This window comes from Stegostoma tigrinum, chromosome 15 (genome assembly GCF_030684315.1).
Source record: "Stegostoma tigrinum isolate sSteTig4 chromosome 15, sSteTig4.hap1, whole genome shotgun sequence".
In the NCBI taxonomy this organism is placed as follows: Eukaryota; Metazoa; Chordata; class Chondrichthyes; order Orectolobiformes; family Stegostomatidae; genus Stegostoma; species Stegostoma tigrinum.
The window spans coordinates 58,491,611-58,514,912 of record NC_081368.1 but is presented as its reverse complement, the minus strand read 5'-3'; the positions used below and the strand labels follow the sequence as shown (position 1 = coordinate 58,514,912).

At 37.5% G+C, this 23,302-nt stretch overlaps 1 protein-coding gene across 5 annotated transcripts in view; it reads right to left on the bottom strand.

Moving 5' to 3' along the window:
• Positions 1-23,302, bottom strand: part of diaph2 (diaphanous-related formin 2) — a 632,555-nt gene that overhangs the window by 336,468 nt on the left and 272,785 nt on the right. For all 5 annotated transcript variants that reach the window (XM_059651484.1, XM_059651487.1, XM_059651485.1 and 2 more), the window contains one exon: positions 9,624-9,738. In XM_059651484.1, coding sequence (XP_059507467.1) covers positions 9,624-9,738 — 115 coding nt within the window. The remainder of the gene's footprint in view (positions 1-9,623; positions 9,739-23,302) is intronic.

Genomic DNA, 23,302 nt, shown 5'->3' with positions numbered 1-23,302 from the left:
GCAGATATGTTACTGCTTCATACGGAAGATATCTGGGGTCTTGGATAGTAATTGGGCATGTGTTCCATCTTCTGTGACTGCCTGGGAAGGTGTTGTGGGGCAGAGGTGATGTTGGGAGTGGAGAGGAGTGGACCAGAATGTCCTGGGGATGAAAAATCCTTGTGGAATGCTGACAAAGAAGAGATGGGGAATATGTATTCAGTGTTAACATTCTGTTGGAGGTGATGGTAAGAGTAGCTTTGATCCTTTGGATTCAGAGGCTGGCGAGGTCATTAGCACCCTATTTGCCATTATCTCCCCCTCGGTTTATCATCAGCAATCCCTTCTCTGAAGGCCAGCTCCATGTATTCTATTCCTTTGCAGTCTCCCAATCCCCAATCAACCCTAACCCGTCATCAGCATAGTTCTGACAAAAGGTTGCTAGTTTCAAAATGTGAGCTGTCCACAGATGTTGGCAGGTGTTTTTGTTTTACTTTCCTCCTCATCTCAGTCATAAAAGGCCTACCCCTTATCCTTAGTCATTGGTCACAAATCCTTTGTGCATTTGTCATGTCTAATGCTGTTAGAATTTCATCGGTTTCTGATGTTCTCCCCCGCCGCTACCATTCTTCTAAACTCAAATGAATATTCACCCAACAATCTAATCTGTTCCCAGACAACAGCTATGCCCATCCCAAGAATTGGCTTTTTGTTTATATTCTGTCCAAACTTCAGAACTGCCACCTATCTTTGCACAATTTAACGTCTTTTTGTTGAATTTAATTTTTTTAAGCTAAGTATCATGGTGGGTCCATCCCTTGGAATTTTTTTTGTTGGAATCTATCTATTCTGTGCTTTCTGAAATGGCCCCTTAAATGTCTGCCACTGAATGTCTATTGACCTTTCCTTAATATAAATTGCCAGTTTACTTTCCTTAGATCAGCCTCCACACCCTAATGCTCTTGTTGAAATTTAATGCAGGAGCCTTGGATTTAGTAATTAGCACTGGTGCCTCACACCACCAGGGACCTGCCTTCGATTCCAGCCCCGAGCGACCATCTCTGTAGATTTTGCATGTTCTTCCCGTGTCTGCATGGATTTCCTCTGTGTGCTCCAGTTTCCTCCCACAGTCTTAAGATGTGCAGGTTAGGTTGATTGGCTATGCTAAATTGTCCATTGTGTCCAAAGACGTGTGGGCTAAGTGAATTAGCCATGGGAAATGCAGGATTACAGGTACAGGGTAGGGAGTGAAAGTCTGGATGGGATGCTCTTCAGAGAGTTGGTGTGGACTCTATGGGCCAACTGGCCTATTTCCATACCATAGGAATTTTATAATTCAACAGTTCTATGATTCAGACTTCTTTCCTGAAATTTATGTAAAATTCTGGATTACTAAAAAACTATGCAATATTATGGTCACTACTTCTCACCGGCACTTTCTCTGTGAAGGCAGCAATTAATCCTATCTCATTACTGAAAACCAGGTCTGTTATAGTCTAGTGTCTGGTTGGTGCCAGACATTCAAACACTCAATAGATTCCTCACAAACAATTTTTGTATCTAATTTTTCAAGTCTATATGTTGGTTAAAATATCCAATGATAACTGCTGTACACTTACGACCAGCTCCCACGATTTCTTCTTTGTCCTACATGTGGTTATTGTTCGGAGGTCAATACACAACGCCCCCAAGTGATTGTTTGGCATTATCATTCTTCCTTTCTATCCAGACTGTGTCTATATCCTGGTTTCCTGAATTTACATCATTCTCTCTACTGTGCTAATATTGTCCTTAATTAATAGAGCCACCTGGCGACCCTTTCTCAGCTTCCCACCCTACCTAAATGTCACATCCTATCTTATATTCAGGTCCCAATCCCATCATGCAGCCATGTCTGTTTTGCCCACTGGATGATTCTTATTTATCTCAATTCGTACAAATGGTTCATCTGTTTTATTTCAAATGTCCCATGCATTCAAATACAGTGCTTTAAGTTTCATCCTTTTAATATTTTTACAATCTCCAGTCTATTGTGATTTTCTCTGAGATGTGCATTCTGTTCCATCCTGCTAATGGCTGACTGTTTGTCATTTCCCCACATTAATTCTTTCTTCTTTTGCATATTTCCCAATCCTCGATTAATCACAGCTTTCTAAATTCGGGCCACAGTTCTCGCGTATTAATGTAAAGCCCACTCTATTTCCCTTGATATGCAGTTTGCAAGAACACGGTTTAGAGTACAGTTCAGGTGTAAGACAGTCCTGATGGCACAGGTCCTCCTTCTCCCAGCACTTATGCCAATGCTCCATTAACAGAATCCACTTCTCCCACCCCAGTCTTTCAGCCATGCAAAGTAATCTTCTGTGATTCATAGACATGGACACCCAAATCCCTCAATTACTACCGCACCTGCCCTTTCATTATTTTTATCTCTCAGTCCTCTCTTTCTCCACCCCTATCTTTGCCGAAAATCAGTTCATTATTAATGTTTTCCAGGCCAGACGAAAGGTAACAGACATTAACTCCACTTCTCTCTTCATAGATGCTATTTATCCTGCTCAATATTCCTAGCATTGTGTTTTTTTCAAAAATGCTAGTAATTAAGAAAACCAAAAAAAGGATTTTTGTTCAAATACCCAATCTAAACATTTAATAAATCCAAAAAAAGTTTTCATTTTTTTCAGTACATCATGACATCTTTTGAGCTTCAGAAGATGAGCAAACGGATCTTACTAAACTCCAAAATATGGCTTTTGTTCTGGATTAGCATTTTTGGAATTGACTCCGTCAAATACAGCTTCACAATAATCATTTCTATTTTAAATGTAGTTTTGTATGCAGCATTCACAGTCTCCACTTTCAGTAGACAGATTTAAGTATTTGACAGGGGCCAGGTCTAACTGATTTTTCAAGTGACGCATCAACAGTAGATATTTGACACACACTCATTTCTGGCTGCAAAACAATCCTCAAGTATTCTAAGTGATAAAAGGTGTGGATGCCCATTGAAATCTCTAAACCACCTTTCGTTCTCAGCAGGAGTCCAAAATGGTTGTAAATCTCAAAATATAACAGTTGCCTTTGATAACTGAATTATACTTGTTACCCTGAATGAAGTGTCTGACCTAGAAACATGGCTTCTGGATGATAACACTTTCTTTTATCTCAGATGTATCTCAGTCAAGACCATACAGCCCAACATTTCTGCAGCTCTGCCAACAGCTTGTGAACTAAATCACCAAAAAATATATCACTTCATACCATACCCAGACATCACAGCAGCAAAAAATAATGAGATGTAACTGAAAAAAGCAATGCAATAAATTAGCTAGATCCACTGTTAATGAAATATATGAGCCTTTTAAATGATGTAGCATTTCCTTTATCTGTGTTTATATTCAAATTTACTGCCAATCATATTGTTCAAAATATAAAGAATACAAACTGTTAATATTTCAAGGAGCTGTACAAATCTAGAAATTCATTCATTTCCAATAGTGTATAGATTAATATCTGTACTCATTGTGAAATCTTCAAGTTATAATTTAATGGAATGCACTAGAAGTCTTTTTTTCACTTTACAGGGTATAATTTTGTACTTTGACAATTTAATGCTGACGCTCAAATAGGACTATTGTAGGGAACTATAAATGGTAAAGACAGCACATCACTTTTTCTGCAAACCAGATTATTTTCTCAACACTAAAGTGAACAATTTTCATTTCAACAACTGCATTCTGCATTCCATGTGAACTCAAAACAGTAAGCTATCTCTGGAAAATAGCTGTGAAAGTAAGCCTGCGGCAGAGTGTTTCATCTCATCTTTATGCTAAGAGCAAGAATGAACTCTGTGTCATTAATAAAATAGATTCCCACTGTCATTGCAACATGTCACCCATAATAATGGAAACATGCATGACACAAGTGGTTTCACATAACTACTTTTAATTCACTCCACAGTTAGCACACTTTGTAATTGTTTATACTTTAGTTGAAAGGTGATCTTCATTTCACTTAAAACATAAAATAAGCTATTAACTTCCAACTGTTCTAACAGGAAATTTAGTTTTCGACATAAATTCATTAAAGTATTTTATTAACACAAGATATCGAAAAGGGATTTATTGATTGAAAATTAATAATTGGAAATACCATAAAATATTTTTCTCCCCCTAAATTGAACATGTGCATGAAAATCGATATATGGATAAACTGTCACATGTAACAATAATTGATTGAGTAATCTTTTCAGAAATTCCTCATGGGCAGACTTTAAATGCCTGTAATATCGGATTAAATCAGTGAATTGTTACAAAGGTATGTGGTGGCCAGAGGCAATCAGCATGGGTTTATAAAAAATGTAGCTTCTACCTAATATATCATATGTTTTCTAAGTACATATGGATTTTCAGTGGGTGTTTGTTAAAATGTCATATATAGAACTAGTTACACAATGTAAACTGAAAGCAGAACTGTGAAGCAATAACACAACAGGCTAGATTTTAGCTTTGTTTTTGGGAATCAGACCTCATACAACTTTTCAAACCCCACATCATGTTAATGCCTGACATCCCACACAATCATTGACATGAGTCAGGTTTTTGCTCTTATCACAAAACCAAAAAGGATTGTGCCAATATTAAAAATGACATCTTACGTGCCAGTGACAAAGATAAACTATTCTTTTGCATCATTCTTAACTTGTCTGAAGCCTTTGACATGATTGACCACACAACCTCCTCTAATTTCTCTCCATTATCATCCAACTGGATGGATCTGAACTCTGTGTCCATTCTTTTGCACCTAGTCTTGTTTAGAGTATAATCTGCAATGGCTCCTCTTCCTGCTCCCACTCTTTGAATTTCCAAAGAATATATCCTCTACCCCCTCTTTCTTTTTAAATGTCATAGTAATATAGAGTATTAACGCACCTTGTTTATTAAATAAAATTGAACACAAACAATAAAGCCAGGCAGACTTGAGTACATAACTGTTAATGACTGAGTGGTATCCCTGACACAGATTTTTAAAAGCACTTCAATAAAGCTCCATGACCCATTTAAACCTGTCTGTCATTTTCCTGGATGTCATGAAAATAGCCAAATCAAAAATTTTGATAACTGGTTTCAACACAACATGTCAATACATGTTTTGCTGATATTAAAAATGTCACACGCATAGAGGAGAAAAATGGTATCAACGGTTATGGGGAGAAAGCAGGATTAGCCTACTGAGTTGGACGATCAGCCATGATTGTGAAGAATGGTGGAGCAGGCTCAAAGAAACGAATGGCCTCCTCCTGCTCCTATCTTCTATGTTTCTATGTTAGTGTTGGACAGAACAATAGTAAGCTCAAATTGAATTAAAGCAGCATTCCCAAGACAAAATAAATATTTAAATGATATTGTTTATGCCATTTTCCTCCTTGACAGAATGATGCTGAAGAGAACCTCTGTCTTCAACATCACAACACTGTTGTCTTACAGAGTTATCTAAGTTACAGGATTGATGATTGATAACAGAGCTATCGACTGATGAATCAAATCCTGTTTATGAATCAAGTACAATGATCCATCCCTCAATGATCTCAAAGATCTACCTTTTGTTTGCATCAAGTGTTACACATATCAATCTCGTATCCAAAAGATATTGTAGGAGTTAGTTTGGCTGAAATACATAAATAAAGGACATTATCTGAGCCTCAAAATGCTTTCAAACAAATCTCCAACAGATTCATTCTTTACATTTACTTCGTACTGGTTTAAGTATCATAAACTGCTGTTGGATGCTTAAATAAAGTATTCTTATTGCTCAAGTGAGCATTGTTTTAGAAAAACAAGTGATGCCATAATGACGGCCTCAGATTTCTATTGAACGCTATTTACAGATTTAACCTGGATATTGAAAATTGATGACACCTCTGCTAACAGAGGTCCCATGCTAAAATTCCTGCAGTGTTCAGCACAGCCAGGCCCATAGGGTTCACTTGGGAGCCGAAGCCAATAGTATAACAGTGAAAAAAAAACTTTTCTGGTCAATCAAAAAACAGACAGTAACTGGGGAATTTGGTTTGCAATGATTTTTTTTGTAGATATAATAACAGGTAAACAGACAGAAGGGAGACTGGCATCCCAAATTATTTCCTCAAATGAGTTATGGAGCCTGATATTTTGTCAAACTACAATGACTCACTCAAAACGTTGCTCATTTATATGATTATTTGGAGCAGGCTAATTCTGTAGTCAGAATTTTCCACAAGCTTAACACAGTATATACTAGTGCTTCAGACTAATTAGGTTCTGCTGATATCACTTTTCTCCCCATTAAAGCTATTTTCTTCATTGAACGCATTGGCCCCGATTTTCCAGTCAGTGGCAAGTGAATGGCATTCATTACATTTCACAGTTAGCTGCAGACATTGTCTGCTTTTGAGGGGCAACCATAGGCAATTAGAAAATCCATTTCAGAACAGCACCCTTACGGAACCTTCAGATTCACAGTGAACAGCAAGGAGGTTTGTCGCTTCAATCATTCAGATTGAAGAATTATTACCGAGTCAGGCAAAGCGTAAAACAGGTTTAATTTACAATATTCAACTGAATGCAAAATAATGCAACGACAACCAGTGGAAATGAACGATGAGCTTAGAGCGAGAGAGAGCAAGAGACGGAGACAGCGCACGCGCGAGCGAGAGAGAGGAGACAAAGAAAAAGCATTTTTTCTAAAATCACCAATAAGAAATCATATTCTGTCATTACAAAAGTAAACTTGCTGAGTCAGAGATGTTGCTTAAAACATTAAAGTATATCATGCCATTCACAGTTACACTTGATTAAGCTAAGACATAACTTTTTTTGCTGTGCTTTTTTAGTATCTGGAGAATTAAAAAAACACAACTTCACACCCTTTATGCACAAAAATGTCAAATATCTCTGAAGTATCAGTTTTGCAAAGACCGCAGATTAAGAGGACAATTACACTGCAACATTCAAATCTGCACATTTGACTGAGCATGCTTGGACATATGAACAGTTCAATAGCATGACTACAGAAGCACAAAAGTCTACAGTTGGTCCTTTTGGTTGCTTCCAATTACTTACATTTTTTGCACATGAGAAGAGGTCAAATCTATTCACTGGTTGAGCATTTTCCGCTTTCGGTGTCACTGTCCCCTTTTCCCTTTCAACAGGCGAGTTGCAGAAAGAGCAGTTTATAGGGAAGTAATGTGAGCAAACAGGCTGTGGGAGATTTTGTTATTTCTCACACAGGTGAGAGGGAGGGAGAAAGAGATTCAGATGTCTTCTGCTTCATGTTTCTACTGCATAGCCCACATACAGGGTAGTAACCATTGGCCTGGGAAACATACAATTGGCTGTTACCATGTTAAGCACTCTTATACACTCACTGATCCTGATTAAAAAAGCAAATCAAAAGACTATGAGAAAAACAGTCCTGATCACACACCCAGAGACATGTTGGGAATTCTGCCCCAGTTTAGATACAGCAACACTGCAGGTACCATCCATGGTGTGTTCCAGTCTCATTTTTAAAACTGCAAGAATCTATTTCCAGTTTCCTTGGTTCAAAATAATAACCTTTTCCATTTCACTGATCACAGTCCAAAACAACAGAAGTGGTACTTACATGGTGCCTGCCAACACCAACATCTTCCAGTATTCATGCTACTGCTGCCAGCATGTGTCAAACCCAAGAGCACACCACTTCAGATGCTGCAAGCCAAAAATGATCATTCAAATTGAAATGCCCGAGTCTTTGAAATTGGTAGGTGGCCCAGAGCAAAGCAAAGCTCACTCCCTCCTTCAGAGAGAGAAATCTGGAGCTCTTAGTGGATGAGGTGGTGGAGAAGATAGTCTTTGTTCGAGATGATTTTCATAGCAGGCCTCATCACCAGACCAAGCTTGCTTGGGCACACATTTCAGTTCACTTCACTGCAGTGATTTGGGTGAAGCAGGATGTCCGCAGCGTAAAATGGCCAATAACCCTCTGCTCCAGAACTCTCCTGCTCATGCATTACCACTAAATAAGCTACAATCAATTCAATCCCTCCCTTTCTTCAACAGCAGCAGAACTGTGCTGTACTGTTCTGTGTTCTATATATAAATTGGGCCTGTGTAGGTCTGTTGTTTCAATAGCTCCTGACTGATCTTGTATCCCCAGACTGCTTGTACTTGACCTACAGAACTGATCATGGCCCAATCACCAGTCTGCAAGGACATGGAGCCTGGCACTGACAGACTAACCCCAACTTGCAGACTAAAATCAAATAAGCCCCTTGACTGACTGCAGTGGTATCCTGACTGACTGCATCCACTTTTACCCCATTAAAGACTTCTCTCCTTTGACATTCACACATGATCATCTTCTTCCTGCACATGGAAGTGGCAGTGTAAATTGCGGGAATATACTACTGGTGTGATGATGACGAACAACAGCACCACATAGCACCAGGGCCAACCCCTTCATTGTTCAATGATACCTATCAGTAAAAAAACATGCAGGTCATGGATTTGGAGCCCATAACAGGACACTGAAAATCTTGTGCACCAGAAAGCAACGTCAATCTGCACAGAAACGATGAATGTGTGTTAAGAACACAATGAGATGTAAACAGAGACTGGCATACCCCAAGTGAGTGCAAAGTGAATGGGCACTAAGAATGATAAGACATGCATTTACACAGGATGCATTTTTTGTGCTAAGTGATCATAACTCTGTGACACAGAAGTCACTGGAGTCTCTTAGCTCCAAAGAGTTGAATCGCCGAAGTGGAGGCTAAGATAACCTAAGAACAGGTGATTAATGACATAGTGAGACCGGCGGTTTGCCAATATCGACCAGTATGGATGAGACCCAGCAAGAAGACAGCAATGGAACATGAAGGAATTGTGCTGTGAAAAAGAGTTGGATGATGGCTCATACAATTAGCAAACCGCAGTCATGAGATACCTGCCTTGATTTGCATGGAAGAATTTGCCCCAACTAGCTTCTCAGATCAGGAGTAGAACTAATATTAAGGTGAGCTGAAGCTTTAATGAGATACATGAACATGAGTTAGTTGCTGTTCAATGGTGAGATTCTGAAGTACCATATAAAGCTCAAGGGGAAAGTCAGAAAATTAGTCATCATTAACAAGATTTTGACTTTCTGATGCTCACCATATTGCATTCGCCTACTTTTCTTGCCATTATCACACCAGACTAGGAAGGCGTCAATTAGACTGAAAACTTCCATTTCAACACAGATCAATGTTCCAGCCAAGGGTCTTAAACGACACATAGGCAAACTTGCCAACTCAAGTTAAATTTAGTTAATATGGACATTGGATTTCTTACTCAATCAAATATTTCATTTGAAAGGCTTATTTTTTTAATTATAAATGAACCCTACAGCAATAGCAAGCTTTATCACCTGAACCTGTCACTGGATCTGGTATGGATACTTAAGCCTTTGAAATAACAAAACTCTAAATATTTAGATTTATAATATTCAAAAGATCAGGAATGTGATGTACATAGTTTAAAAGATCAAGCTCAACTTCTTTCAGGGAAAAGTAATGACTGAAGTACATGCTGAAATGTTGTACACAATGTTGACAGAATAGGTTATAGCATCAAAATGGTTACCTTTTGTTTGTGTAGCAAAACTAAGCATTAGTTTAGCAAATAGATCTGGACTCTCAAACTTTTCTTCTTTGGCTTTGATCCAAAAACACGTCTCTGTCATTTCCTGAGGTCCAATCTAAAATCAAAAAAGAACTTTAATTGATATTGTTCAAAAATGCCCATACTTATAAACTGCAACAATAGATCACAATCTGAGAACAGATTATAATCAAGTATTGCAGAACGTTAAGACTTAAATTAGTTTTTCTATTTCAACAAATTGTCTGCTAACCTTTGGGACTACACAGAAATGAAACGTTAATTTCCTCTTTTTAGTCAAGTCGCTTAAATGGGTACAATTCTTCATAATTGATAAAATACTTAGTAAATTTAAAATGGAGTTTCTAACACAAAGCAACATTTCTTCTTGCCAGTTATTTACTTAAAATTGGATTATGGCCTCTTTTCAAAAAAATCTAAAACAGTTAACAAAATTTGAAAAGAGGCAGCTACTACTGTTGACAAAATACTATAACGTATCACTGCATTAAATATTACTGCTGCAAGGATGCATTTTTCATTGAACAAGACACTAATAAGCAATCCACTGTCAGTATCTTTACAACAGCTTAGCTACTGAATCACAGCACACTCTGCTGACTTTAAGTTTAAAGTACAATTTCACCAAAGATTTTACGTTAAAGGAAACAATTCTCCATTTGGATAGATGCACAAACATATTTTTTATTAAATCAAAACTTGTAATTCATATAATTCACAGTAGGTCCTAATCAGAGTGTGTTAAATCTAAACAGTTTTAAGAATTTTTTAAAGATTGTTTTCTCCATCAACACATACTCTTGGTATGTGGTCATGTATCGTAACAGTAAAAATTCTGGAAAATTTAGTAATCCTGTATGGTCAAAACAGAAACCAGAGAAAACAGAACTGTCACCATGAGCCACATGATGTAATTATAAATGGATGGCACCATTGAATGATTCCCCTGAATTACCATAAAATCTGACCATTTCAAAGAACAAAAATGAAATCCAAGTTTGTTAGCGTAAATGTGAATCTGAATATATTGAAATTTCACAGTAACCTTGAACTTCAACTCATTTTTCTACCAAGCAGTTTATGTAAATAAGTCTGATGCACCAACTGTCTGTCACATTACATATGCTGATTCAAATATCATATTTCCAGAAAATAAAAATTATCCACATAAGAGTTTGAGACTACTTAATATATATTGACATTAATGACAAAAGGCAGAGAAGTTACTGTTGCAATTAAAATGGAAATTAACTTTTTTTAAAGTAAAGGTATTGAAGGAACAACAAAAAAAAACCAGGAATGGGCCATTTAGCCACACAAACCTGTCCTGACAGTTGTAATTACCAGTGACTGGAAACAAAGCACATAAAGATAATGGTATGGAGAACAAGCAGAAGATTGGAAGTAAGAAGTCTGAACGTGTATGCATAAAATGCTCATCACATCCCCGGACACTCTAAAGCATTTTACAGACAATGAAATGCTTTGAAAGTGCAATTACTGTTAGTATGTAGAAAATGAGACAAGACAGCTAAGATGCACATAACAAGCTGTTCAAACAACAATTAAATAAATATGCTTGTCCGAAGTACTTATTGAGGGGTACCTAATGTCAGGACAGGAGAAGAAGCACAGGAGCAGGAGGCAGTCATTCAGCCCATCATATCGCTAGCACAAAAAAGGGTCTAGACCCGAAACGTCAGCCTTCCTGCTCCTATGATGCTGCTTTCATCCAGCTCTACACCTGGTTATCTCGGATTCTCCAGCATCTGCAGTTCCTATTATCTCTTATAAATGCTTCCTCCTCACAAAATGATTCAATAAACTTTGAAATCATTGCACAATAAGAATTTTATACATGGCATTGTTCTTTCTGCAAATCATGTGAAAGTAATGTCCTGTGTACCATGGAAAGAATCATTTGTTCTTATTATAATGGCTTTGGTCACTACATTTCATGTAAGGAATGTGTTATTTTTAACTTTTTTTTGCGTGCCAGCAAATATTTTGAGTGCTTAAAAATTAGAAAGGATATTTATTATCAGGTATTTACCCCAGATATTGAAATCACAGTATCTCATTCTCACGATAGATTCGGACTAGCACCAAAGACTGGATATACACAAAGATAAAACTAAGCAATTGGAATGCATCATTTTCTCAGTTTTTAATCATTGCAAGTTAAACTTTTATATGAAGGGAAACGCTCAAGAGCAGAGGATACTTGGTGAAATGTAAGGCTTCCTATATTTGAATTACCAGAAAGTTGGCGCTCAGATTAATTTGTAAGTGGAATAGAAAGCACCCCTTCTCCACTTTTAACACATTGCCCTTCACTATCTTGGATACTTAAGTAACACATGGCTGGTTTAATTACTTCTCTATGGAACTCCATCTCTGCAGAACATTATGATTCTGTTGTTATATTAAAAGCCTAGATTATGTCCTCCAAATGTGACTTATATACATTCAGATGTGTTTTCTCCAAAAATACAGGTGTGTTTGTTATACATCCTGTATTGACATTTGATGCATTGAGATGTACTCAGCCTAGATTGGAGACAGGAAACCAACATAACACAAAGAAGACTGATGGGATTTGTTCGTATTCATCAAAATATTAACTTTCATTGTAAAAGTAAATGAAGCCAGACAACACGCTAGGTCAGGCACCATGCATACAGAGAAAGAGAGTTAAATTTATCGGTCCATGATCTTTCATAACATCCGATCCATAGCGTTTTGTTTGTGAGTTCTGATGCAGCCGTTTTTCACAGAGATGATGCCTCTTGTTAATGATTTAACCAAAATAAGGGTATGAGGGTAACGAATGTCCATATTTAATCAGGTAACTGCTTGGGACACAACATTGCGCAGAACTCAAAATGCCCAAGGTCACAGTTTGCCAATGACATTTTGACAGCCTCTGTATGTTTAATTATTTTTGAAGTAGTGCCTGAAAATTCATCATGCTCTGAACTATGACATTTGGGTCTCAATCATTCCATTGATGAAACAGTTTGCACCTATCTACTCCCACTTTACCCCTTACAATAAGTCATACTCCTATCAAATTTTCTTTGAGCCCTCTCTTCTTGAAGAAGAACAGCATCAGCTTCTCTGATCTATCAAGGGAACTGAAGCTTCTAGCCCCTTGTGCTTTAAGCTAAAATAAAAAAAACAAAATCGATGTATAAATTCCTGAAATCTCATTTCCATTCTGAAGCATGCAATGTTTTGAGTGAAAGCTATGTTTTTGCAAAACATCAAAATTATTGAAAAAGTACAGATCCGTTGACTAATAGAATAACATTGCCAATCCTGCAGTGTTGTAGAATCAAGATGCATAGAATTTTGTTCAGGTTCTTGTGAGGAAGTAAAACAAATTACGCTCAGGAAGAGGTGAGTATTTTTTCTGTGTAGTAGAAAATGTGACAAAGGTGTTGTAGATACAGTACCATTGTTAAATCCAAATCTGCATTGTACGTGTGCATTTCAGAAAGACCACCTAGTTAATAGTAACAACATATGATCGATCAAGCTAGATTTCAGTACAGATTTATCTAGTTATAGCAACTGGAATCATAACACTATGTGGTGCCGTTTATGTCAAAGAATGATATGAATGCCTGTGCTTGTGCTTACTGTGCCCACTATTTGAAATGAAATTTACCTTTTTTTTGAAGCATAATATGCCTGTTAACTTATGGCCAATTTATTGTGTTTCTGATTTGTATTAAACTAACAAGCTACAAAGAGTGAAACCTTGCTGGCCATTTCCGCTTTTGGCAATATTCAGTAAACATTATTTTGCTTCACAGTTCCCTCACTGGGATCATATCAACACTCATTTTTTTTTCTAAAATTTCTTGCTTTGATTAGATGATGTCTGTAACTGTCAGATGAATTCTCATTTTATTCTAAACCCAGCTCGATTTTTGAATGTAATTAAACTTGCAGCTAAAGAAGGAATCAAATCTGCTGAAGAAAACCAGTCAACTGAAGAACATTTTTGTCTCATCATACATTTTGTATTATATCTGCAATGTGGAACTATGAATTCTGTCTGATAAGGCCAACCAAGGTAGTGTAATGTTTATGCGGTTGACAGCAAAATAATACCTTTTGCGGGACTCTACTAGGCACTATGCTAAATATTCAGGAAACATCAAGACATTTGGCATGCTAGCAAATTTTAAAATGTTCGGTGCTTTACAAAAATAATTCACCAATATTTTTAATTTCTTTGACGTTTCATGAATAAATATTGTGGCAGAGACTGGAGTTACAATCTGACTGAAAGTGCACAGTATTTGTCAGAGTCATAGAAATATAGAGTTATACAGCACGGAAACAGGCCCTTCTGCCCAACATGTCCATGCCGACCAGAACTGATCTAATCCCACTGCCTGCATTTTGGCCCATATCCCTCTAAACCATTTCTATTCATACACCCATCGAGATACCTTTGAAATGTCATAATTGTACCCACTTCCATCACATCCTCTGACTGCTTGTCCCATACATGCAGCACTGCCTGCAATGAAATGTTGCCCCTCAGGTTCTTTTTAAATCTTTCCCCTCTTACGTTATACCTATGCCCTGTAATTTTGGACTCCCTGACTGGGAAACGTACCTGGCTACTTGGCTTATCCATGCCCCTCATGACTTTGTAAACCTCTGATGCTCGAGGGGAAAAAAGCCCTAGCCTATTCAGCCTCTTCCGACAGGTCAAACCTTCTTTCAAATCTTTCCTGACCCCTTTCAAGTTAATACCATCTTTCGTTTGGCAGCAACGGCAGAACTGAATGCAATATTCCAAAAGTGGCCTCAGTAATGTCCTGCACAACCGCAATATGATATGCCAACTCCTGTACTGAAAGCACTGACCAATGAAGGCAAGCATGCCAAACGCTTTCTTTGCCAGTGTCTACCTGCAACTCCACTTTCAAGGGAAGGATGCACCTACACTCTTAGGTCTCTGTTTGGTTATATTCCCCAGTGCCTTACCATTAACTGTGTAAAACCTGCTCTGACTTATCCTGCCAAAAATGCAACAATTATTAAATTATCTGCTACTCCTTGGTCCATCAGCCCATCTGACGAAGTCATGCTTTACGCTGTGATAACCTTCTTCACTGACTACTACATCACCTATTTTGGTGTCATCTGCAAAGATACAAACCATACCTCCTATAGTCACATACAAATCATTTATAAAAATGACGAAAAGCAGTGGACTCAGCACCGATTCTTGCAGCACACCACTGGTCACAGGCCTCATTTAATGCAGGTTAAAATCTGCTATGCATTCTCCCTTTTCCATCAACGTTCAAAAGTTATTATTTTAAGAATAAATAAGTGCTTTGAACAATGAAAAACAACTGCACAGTTTGGTGAAATGAGAACTGATTTTCCAATATTCCTTTTCGTGGCTATCATTTTAATTTTTGAAACAGCATATCAAAAGTGACATTTTGAAGAAAAGATGTGGGAAAGAAACTGAGAAACTTTATATTTGGCAACATTCATAGTTGATTTATCATACTGGAATAGAAAGCAACTCAACAGAGCTCAAATGTTGATAACGACATTGCTAAATAGATCCAAGCACAACAATTTCACAACTCTAATCCCTGCTGATTACTTTAAACTGAGGCCACGTTTATAGCCAAGGAATCAAAATACTTCCTCTCCACTTTATCTAGGCCTTTCATATTTCTACATTGATCAACTAAATTTCAATTCAGTTGCTTCTATTCCAAATACAAGCTCAATCTTTCCTTAGAGCTAATTTTTTTTTAATAACTAGCATCCTCGTATATTTTTCTGTATTTTCTGCTGCATTCTACCTGTACTGTGTTGACCAGAACTGCACAATGTTATATCCTTGGCAAAACAATGCACTGTATATACCCGACTTGTCTATCCAATCTGCCACATTCAAGGATCCGTGGATGCATATTCCAAGGTTCCAATCTCCACCACCTTGACTTTGCTTTGCTTAACTCACCAAACACATTACTTTGCAGAATAGGAACACAAAAGAAATAACAAAAGATCTGATTGTGGCTTGAACTCTAATTTCCTGTTGACTACTGATAGCTGCTGTAGACTACTAACCCTACCTTCAAAATATTCATTAATCCTGGTTAACTCCAGTGCTTTCTAGGGACTCTCATTTCTTTTCTTCTCTCTCCTCATACCTTTAAAGTGGGAAAGCGCTGACCTTTAAACTATGCTTATCTACGCTAACTTCTCTCACTAGGGAACATGTTCATGGCAGCCACCCTGTCAAGTTCCCTCGGGATCTTCAGTAAGATCACTTCTTATGCTTCTGATGATTATCAACCTCAGAAGATCATCTCTTCATCTCAGGAATCAATCAAATGAATCTTCTTTAAAATGTTTCTAATGCATTATTAAGGTGGTGGTGAGCCTTTCACCTTAGCTTCTGTTCACTCAGATAAAGAATAAGAGCATATGAGCATATATGAAAGAGAAAGAGTAGAAATGTATTGCACAGAGGGAAAATTCTATGATAAAAAGATCTCTTAGAGGAAGGAATTATTTAAAAATCCGATAGCCAGTTGAAGTCAAGAAAGGATCTGGCTGTTATAAATGAGACACTGCTGACTAAACGCTTGGTGAACAAACAGGAATGCCAATTACATGTACAAAAACATAGCTTCAAAAATTTATTAGCAACATCTTCATTTGATCCACTATTATAAATGGAAGAGGATACAATTTCACATTCATGCAAGTAGCCAGTTCAAAAAATATCAGAAGACATTATTAAATCGATGAAAAAAATGTCAAGAAGATTCTAATAACATGAAGACTGTCGTCAGATAGATGCATATACTTCGCATTGCTTGAAATCTCAAAAAAAATTTCAAATTAATTGATGAAGATCTTAGAAACTCCCAGTAAACGGAAGTAGATAGAAGCATAATTACAGTTAAAATGCCAATTCTGTACTTACAGTACAATCTCAGTCTTCATAACTGGCATTTCAAAAAAATAGATGACTTACATTTCAACAGATATGTAATAATGATATAATGTGCCGTGCTAATGCTCACAAGATTTTGATACTTCGAACAAAAAAATCATTTATTTCACAACTGGATTATTTAAATTAACAGTTTTTTTTAATCATTAAAAAGGCAAGCTGAAATATTTCTTACACAGCACAATATTTCAGATGCAGAATTGCACTCAAAATATCAGATTATTTTCAGGTATCCAATGATCTGACATTTTTCTGTCAATCAGACATTCAGTTCTCATTGCATGAAAAGTTATAATGCTTATTCATCAAATACAGTGGGTGCAGAACATTGCAGTATCAGATCCAGCCCCAATAAATCGTAGTTTTGTCAGACACAAACTATTTCAAATACAATGACAGATGACTGGTGTCAACGATGTGTACTTCTGCTACAACGTCAACAGATGAGATAGACTGCTTTAAAAAAAACAGTAAATTAATCTTCTAAAATCTAGACGGAGACCATGCTTTATAGTCAAGGAGTGGGAGTCATTGACTAAAGAATAGAATTGTATCAAGGACTGATTAAAGGCTTGGATTTTCTGGTCAGCAACGAAGCAAGGGCACAACTATTGATGACGAGGAAATCCAATGACCTCTGTGATGAACATGATCATCCTTCTAGAAGATTAGAGTGCAGATTAGTGGGATTTCCAGCAAGGAGCTGTGATTGGTTCAAGGTGTGCAAGCAGTCAATCGTATTGTTGCAAACCTTGTCAACTAAGAAATAAAAATCATTAAAACTAAACCATATTTTAAAAATGAACAGAGGTGATAGCCTAGCAGTACTATTGTGAGAGTCAATCCAGAACCCAGGTAATGTTTGAGGAACCAGGTTTGAATCCTGCCATGGCAGATGGCGGAATCTAAGTTCAATAAAAATCTGGAGGCAAGAGCCAAATGATGACCATGAAACCATTGTAGATTGTTAAATAATAATTTTTTAAAAAACTACTCGCTAGTTCATTAATGTCTTTTAGGGAAGGAAATCTATCATCCTGAAATAAAACGAAAAACTGTCAGAGCTGGAGATCTGAAACAAGGAGAAATAGAAGGGCCACTGGACTGAAAAATGGGCTGACGTTGTGCGGGAGAGAGGAGGAGAGCTGTATGCACTCCACAATTTGGAGGTTATATTTCCAGCAACAAACCAGATGTTGAGCAATATTTATTATATAGATTGCTGTTATCCAGTTACCTTAATGAGTTGCAACATTTTACATGATTTGTACAGTGGAAGGTCCTGGAGCAGAGTGGAGATATAAAGTGGCACAAATTACTAAGCTGACGAAATAAATACCAAAAGAAGTGAGTGGAATGACAACAGTGTGGCAGATGCAGAAGCAAAGATCACAGAAACACTGACTCAAAAGTTAATCTGAAAATAATAAAAGGAGGAGCAATGTTACAGGACGACAGGTTGGCAACTGCATGCCACTTTAACTTTATTCTTTAAGATAAGGAGGTGAGTCAGAACTGAGGAACTATCATTGAACACACCAGATTAACATTTTTATACATAAGATTTTAGTTAGTCTCACAAATAGCGACATGATGGGTGATCTCAGTCCCTTTGCCACTCGAGAACTTCAAATGCTTCTGCTTCCTGGGCAATTATATACAGGGGTTATTGTCAGCTTCAGTAGCTTGAGCTCAGGGTTTCTGAGCTGGAATAGCAGCTCATGTCATTTTGATATTTCAGATGAGGCTCATTGTTCCGCAGAAAACACATTTGGTCAACCTGCAGCATATGAGTTGGCAGAAAGCGAGAGAATGTCTGACTACTGATATTTCCTCTAAGCTGCTGCACAGCCGCTGAGATGTCCTGCAGATGTCAATTGTCATGGATGCTGCTGCATGAATTCTGTTTCCACAAGCTGCCGCTATACCAGATCTCAGCGGTCCAAGTGCAGGAAGCAACAGTAATGGGAACGTTGGTGATTGTCAACCAATCAATAAAGACCAGTGCTGGCATCCCTGAGTGCAGTTCATGTTCCAATGAGCCACCGCAATGAGTGGTGGATACTGGCAATGTTCTATCTCAGCTCTATGAAAATAGGTATAATGAAGGATAAAGTGATGTCAACAAACTTTAAGGAGCCAAGAAGGAAACTTAACAAGCAGGGCCTCGAAAGATAACAACGAATAGATTACTCCTGCTGCTAATGCTAGTCAGCATAGAAACAGGAGTATAAAGCAAATAAATATGTGACTGGAGAAATGCAAGAGAAAGGGCTTTAGATTCCTACAACATTGGAAAAGCTAAATAAAAGCCAAAACAGCTGCGGATTCTGTAAATCAAGAGCAAAAACAAAGTTGCTGGAAAAGCTCAGCAGGTCTGGCAACATCTGTGAAGAAAAAATATCAGAGTTAATGTTTCGGGTGCGGTGACCATTCCACAGAACCTGTTGCAAAAAGCTGCTGCGCTTTTCCAGCAACTTTGCTTTTGTTCTTCTCATGGGGAAAAGCTCTTGAGTAGGTAAAAGCCTGCACAGACTGGACAGGTTGTATCTCAACAAACTAAGGGTCAACATACTCACAGGGCAATTTTCCAGTGCTGCTGGAGAGGCAATAACTTGGCAGGAGGATGTGAACATCAAATCAGAATTAGGAAGGAATAAACAAAGTGTGCAAAAGATCAAAAAGACAGATGGCAATGGAGTAATAAATAATAAATAAGTGATAAAATAAGTGTGGTCACACAAGTGGAAGTACAAAAAAACTAAGTCACATATACAATACATGCAAATGAATACACAAAGTTAATAATTCTGTTGATCAGCTATAGGTGCAAATTACCACATTGAAATCTGATGTTCTGTTTCAGTGAAGACCTCACTGGGTCCTATAAACAAGGCAGTTGGAAAAGATGAGGAAGAAAAGAAAGGCGGTGAGTTGGCAGTATTGATTATGGAGGACGTTGCAATGCTGAAGAATGAATGCCCTGGAGTGGTCAAATTTAGAATCTACAGAGTGAAGAAACATTAGGTTACCAACTAGTGTGAGAAAACTTGTGTACATTTGGAGGAAAATTACAGAGAGGCAAGAACTATAGATGAATAATGAAGGGGATGAAAATAATCCTAGGAAAGTAGAACAGCAATTGTGTACAGGCTAGAGGAAGACAGAAGAGCTTCTGTAGGGTGTCAAGAAAATATATCTTGTTCAATACATTGCCAACTCAATACATATAGCTTTGGGAAATGAGGTAGGAATAAATGGATCAAGAGTCAGGTGAGGAACATTTATGGATCAGTTCAGAGGAGACAAAGAAAAACTCAAAAGAAACAATCCAAGAAGCAAAAATATTTTGACCCCTGACATGAGACTCCATAGAAAATGGAGATAAGATTTCCAGGCTGAGGGACTGCAGTATTGAAGAGAAGGTTGAGATGAGATCTCACTAAAGGTTTCAGATTCAGGAGGAATCTCAACAAAGCAGAAAGCAAGAATTGGTGTTGAGAATGCCAGTTGAGAGTCAGCTGATAGCATTTCTGCCTGACTCACAAGGTTCTTCATTATTGTAAAGTCAAATCTGGCACTCTGGTGCACTACAGGAGATGTTGTCTTTTGAGTCGATTGTTAAACCAATGTCACATATCTGAAATGAATGTAAAAAGATCCAATGGCATTATTTGAAGAACAGTTAAGTTATCCCCAGTGTTCTTGACAATATTTACAGTTCAATAAATATCACAAAAACAGATAATCTCAATCATCACATCACTATTTGTGGGATATACTGCCATGATTTTTGGATAACAGCAGTGACCATTGGATTAGCTATAAAGCAATGTCCAATGCTGATGAAAAACACTACCCAAATGCAATATTTACAATATTTTCCCTTTGGCAACCACAGGTGGAACTAGAAGACAAAGTTGATTGGCAAAAGAATAAAAGCCTAGTTGAGAAAGCATTCTCAATGCAATGAGCAGTTCAGAGCTAGAATAGACATCCTATGGAGGTAGTGGGGCAGGACTTTAGGTTGAACGACTCTCTTCTGTGCTCTAACCAATCTATGATTCAAGCATCAATGGAAGGGAGGAAATTTGTGTCATAACAACTGATTTCAACAATTGTTGCCCCTGGAGAGGTTTTTTAAAAAATCTGCAATGCTGCAATAAGTGTCACAGTGAAAGTTTAAAATTTCTACACTCATTTGCACTTGCACTAAAGATATGCTCAGTTTCAGAGGGATAATCATGGCTAGCATTGACAATGCGCCATCCAAAAGAAGTGAAACAAATTAGAGGCAGTGGATGAGTTAAGCAAATGGATGAAGTAGAGTTAGGTGTCGCCAGCATTATTGTAGAATCTGCCAATTTGTCTTCTGATATCATTGTTCCGGTACAGTGTGTAGAAATAGAACAGGTCCAAGTGTGGATTTTGATATACTACAGAGATAATGGTGTTAGAGTGGGGGAGAAACAATTCCACTTCAAGTGATTGCTCTTCATCAACTCGAAGTATCTCAGCAGTCAAACTGTTCCAACATTTAGATACTTTTACTAATACAGCTTTTGTCTTTTCCGGAATGCCAGTTTCAAGTTGCAGTCTTGCTTTAAAAAAGACAAACGATATCTAAGTGTTGCCTGAATTAACAACTATCTGTTATCAATTTGGAGGGTTTTATTTTCTAAGATTTCTTAGAAATACTTAGACACCCTGTCTGATCGAGACACCATATACCAATGAAACCAGAATCAAATCTTCACAAAATTGATTTGTACCCGGGCAGTAATTCCAAGATGCCATTTAGAGGACATCTCGTTAATCATTTGCACGCTTAATCTAGATATTTTCTTTGGGATGTATTATTGATCACACCACAGCAGACATTTTTCAATCCATCAGGATATGTAGGCATTGCTGTGTGGGCATGCATTTATTGCCCATCAGATGTGGTGAACTGCCTCTTGAACGGCAGGACACATACAGTACTGTTAGGGAAAGCTCTCCAGGCTTTTGAATTCACATGCCACAAAGCTAAATTCTCTCAGAAACCAGAAAAATACAGTGAACTTTAGGAGATGGAAAGAGTACTTGTCACTATACACCACGTTCCCATAACATACTACACTTTATCACATGATTTACTTGATGACAATGGATATAAAAATGAACACTCCATCAGATAATAGTTGAGATGAAAATGTACAACAGATTTATTAAACAGTAAACAGAGAATGAATAGTACTCTGTGCCATGTATCTGCAGCAATTACAAGACATACTATGCACCTCAAGATGATAAAGTAATGTAAACTCTGCTCTATATTTTAATCATGAAATCAATCCTTAAAATATGGTTCCTTACTACTTACACAACTAGCACCGACTGCAAAGTTTCTGATGACCTTTGTGAAAAAATGACAGGCTCAGTCTGATTTTTTGCGTCTGCTACTTAAGATAATTCAAATTCCTTTAAAATTATACAAGAACAAATGTTATTAAAATCTTATTTTTTTTAAACTTAAGATTGTCAGCTTTCCAAATACTACACTAAGTACGTGCTGTGGGGTTATCACTTGATCAAGTGCATTAAACACTACCCTTTTGTGGTGATATTTGTTGGGCCATGTACTGTCAAAGCTTATTATCAGTAGTTGGAGTAATATAATAAATCTCATAAGAGATAACAAGGAGTAGAGCTGGATGAACACAGCAGGCCAAGCAGCAGAGGAGGAGGAAAGCTGACGTTTCGGGTCTGGGCCCTTCTTTAGACCCTTTTTTGAAGAAGAGTGCAAAGCCGAAACGTCAGCTTTCCTGCTCCTCTGATGCTGCTCGGCCTGCTATGTTCATCCAGCTCTACACCTTGTTATCTCAGATTCTCCAGCATCGGCAGTTCCTACATCTCATAATAAGTCTCATTCTGTTTACTTACTAAGATTCATCTCATTAGATCAGAACTCAAATATACTAAGCCAATCTAGATTACTTTGGCCTTAAAAGAATCAGCATGTTAGCCTTTTTATAATTGCTCTCCTAATCACTGAATCAGGGGCAGAAGAAGGTATTCTGTGATTTAGAGCTGTTGCTCAGTACAAGCACTGGCTTCTACCCTTCCCTTCTGGATCCCCTCCTTATCCAAAAGCCAAATGCCTCACTGAGGTGAAAGCCAGTTCATTTTTTTTCCCTAAATCAACCTGTTCATACATATTATGAAATACCTCTGGAAGGAAAGAAAACACAAATTTCAGATTTCCCACTGTTACACAGTGAGCATTCATTTTCTAGAAACTTAAACAATTTTGCTGAAGAGGCATTCCTATTTGAAGTACAATCTGGCAGCTAATTACAGGTGTCTACCTACCTTGGGGATTTTTATACTCTCCACCAACTGCTTTAACCTGACTATGCCTATCCTAATCCTTGCTGCAGTTATGCATTTTTGTTTAATATTTCGAATAAGACTGGTTATCTATCGGACATTCTATTGGGTTTTGTACTTTTGTCCTTTTTATATACAGCATTTCCTCAAAGATCCTGGACAAACAAGAAAGGCATTTCAACAGCAATCAGAGCAAGATTTTCAGCAGCTAATTGGGTTTTTACCACTCCTATTTTCTTTGACTCACATG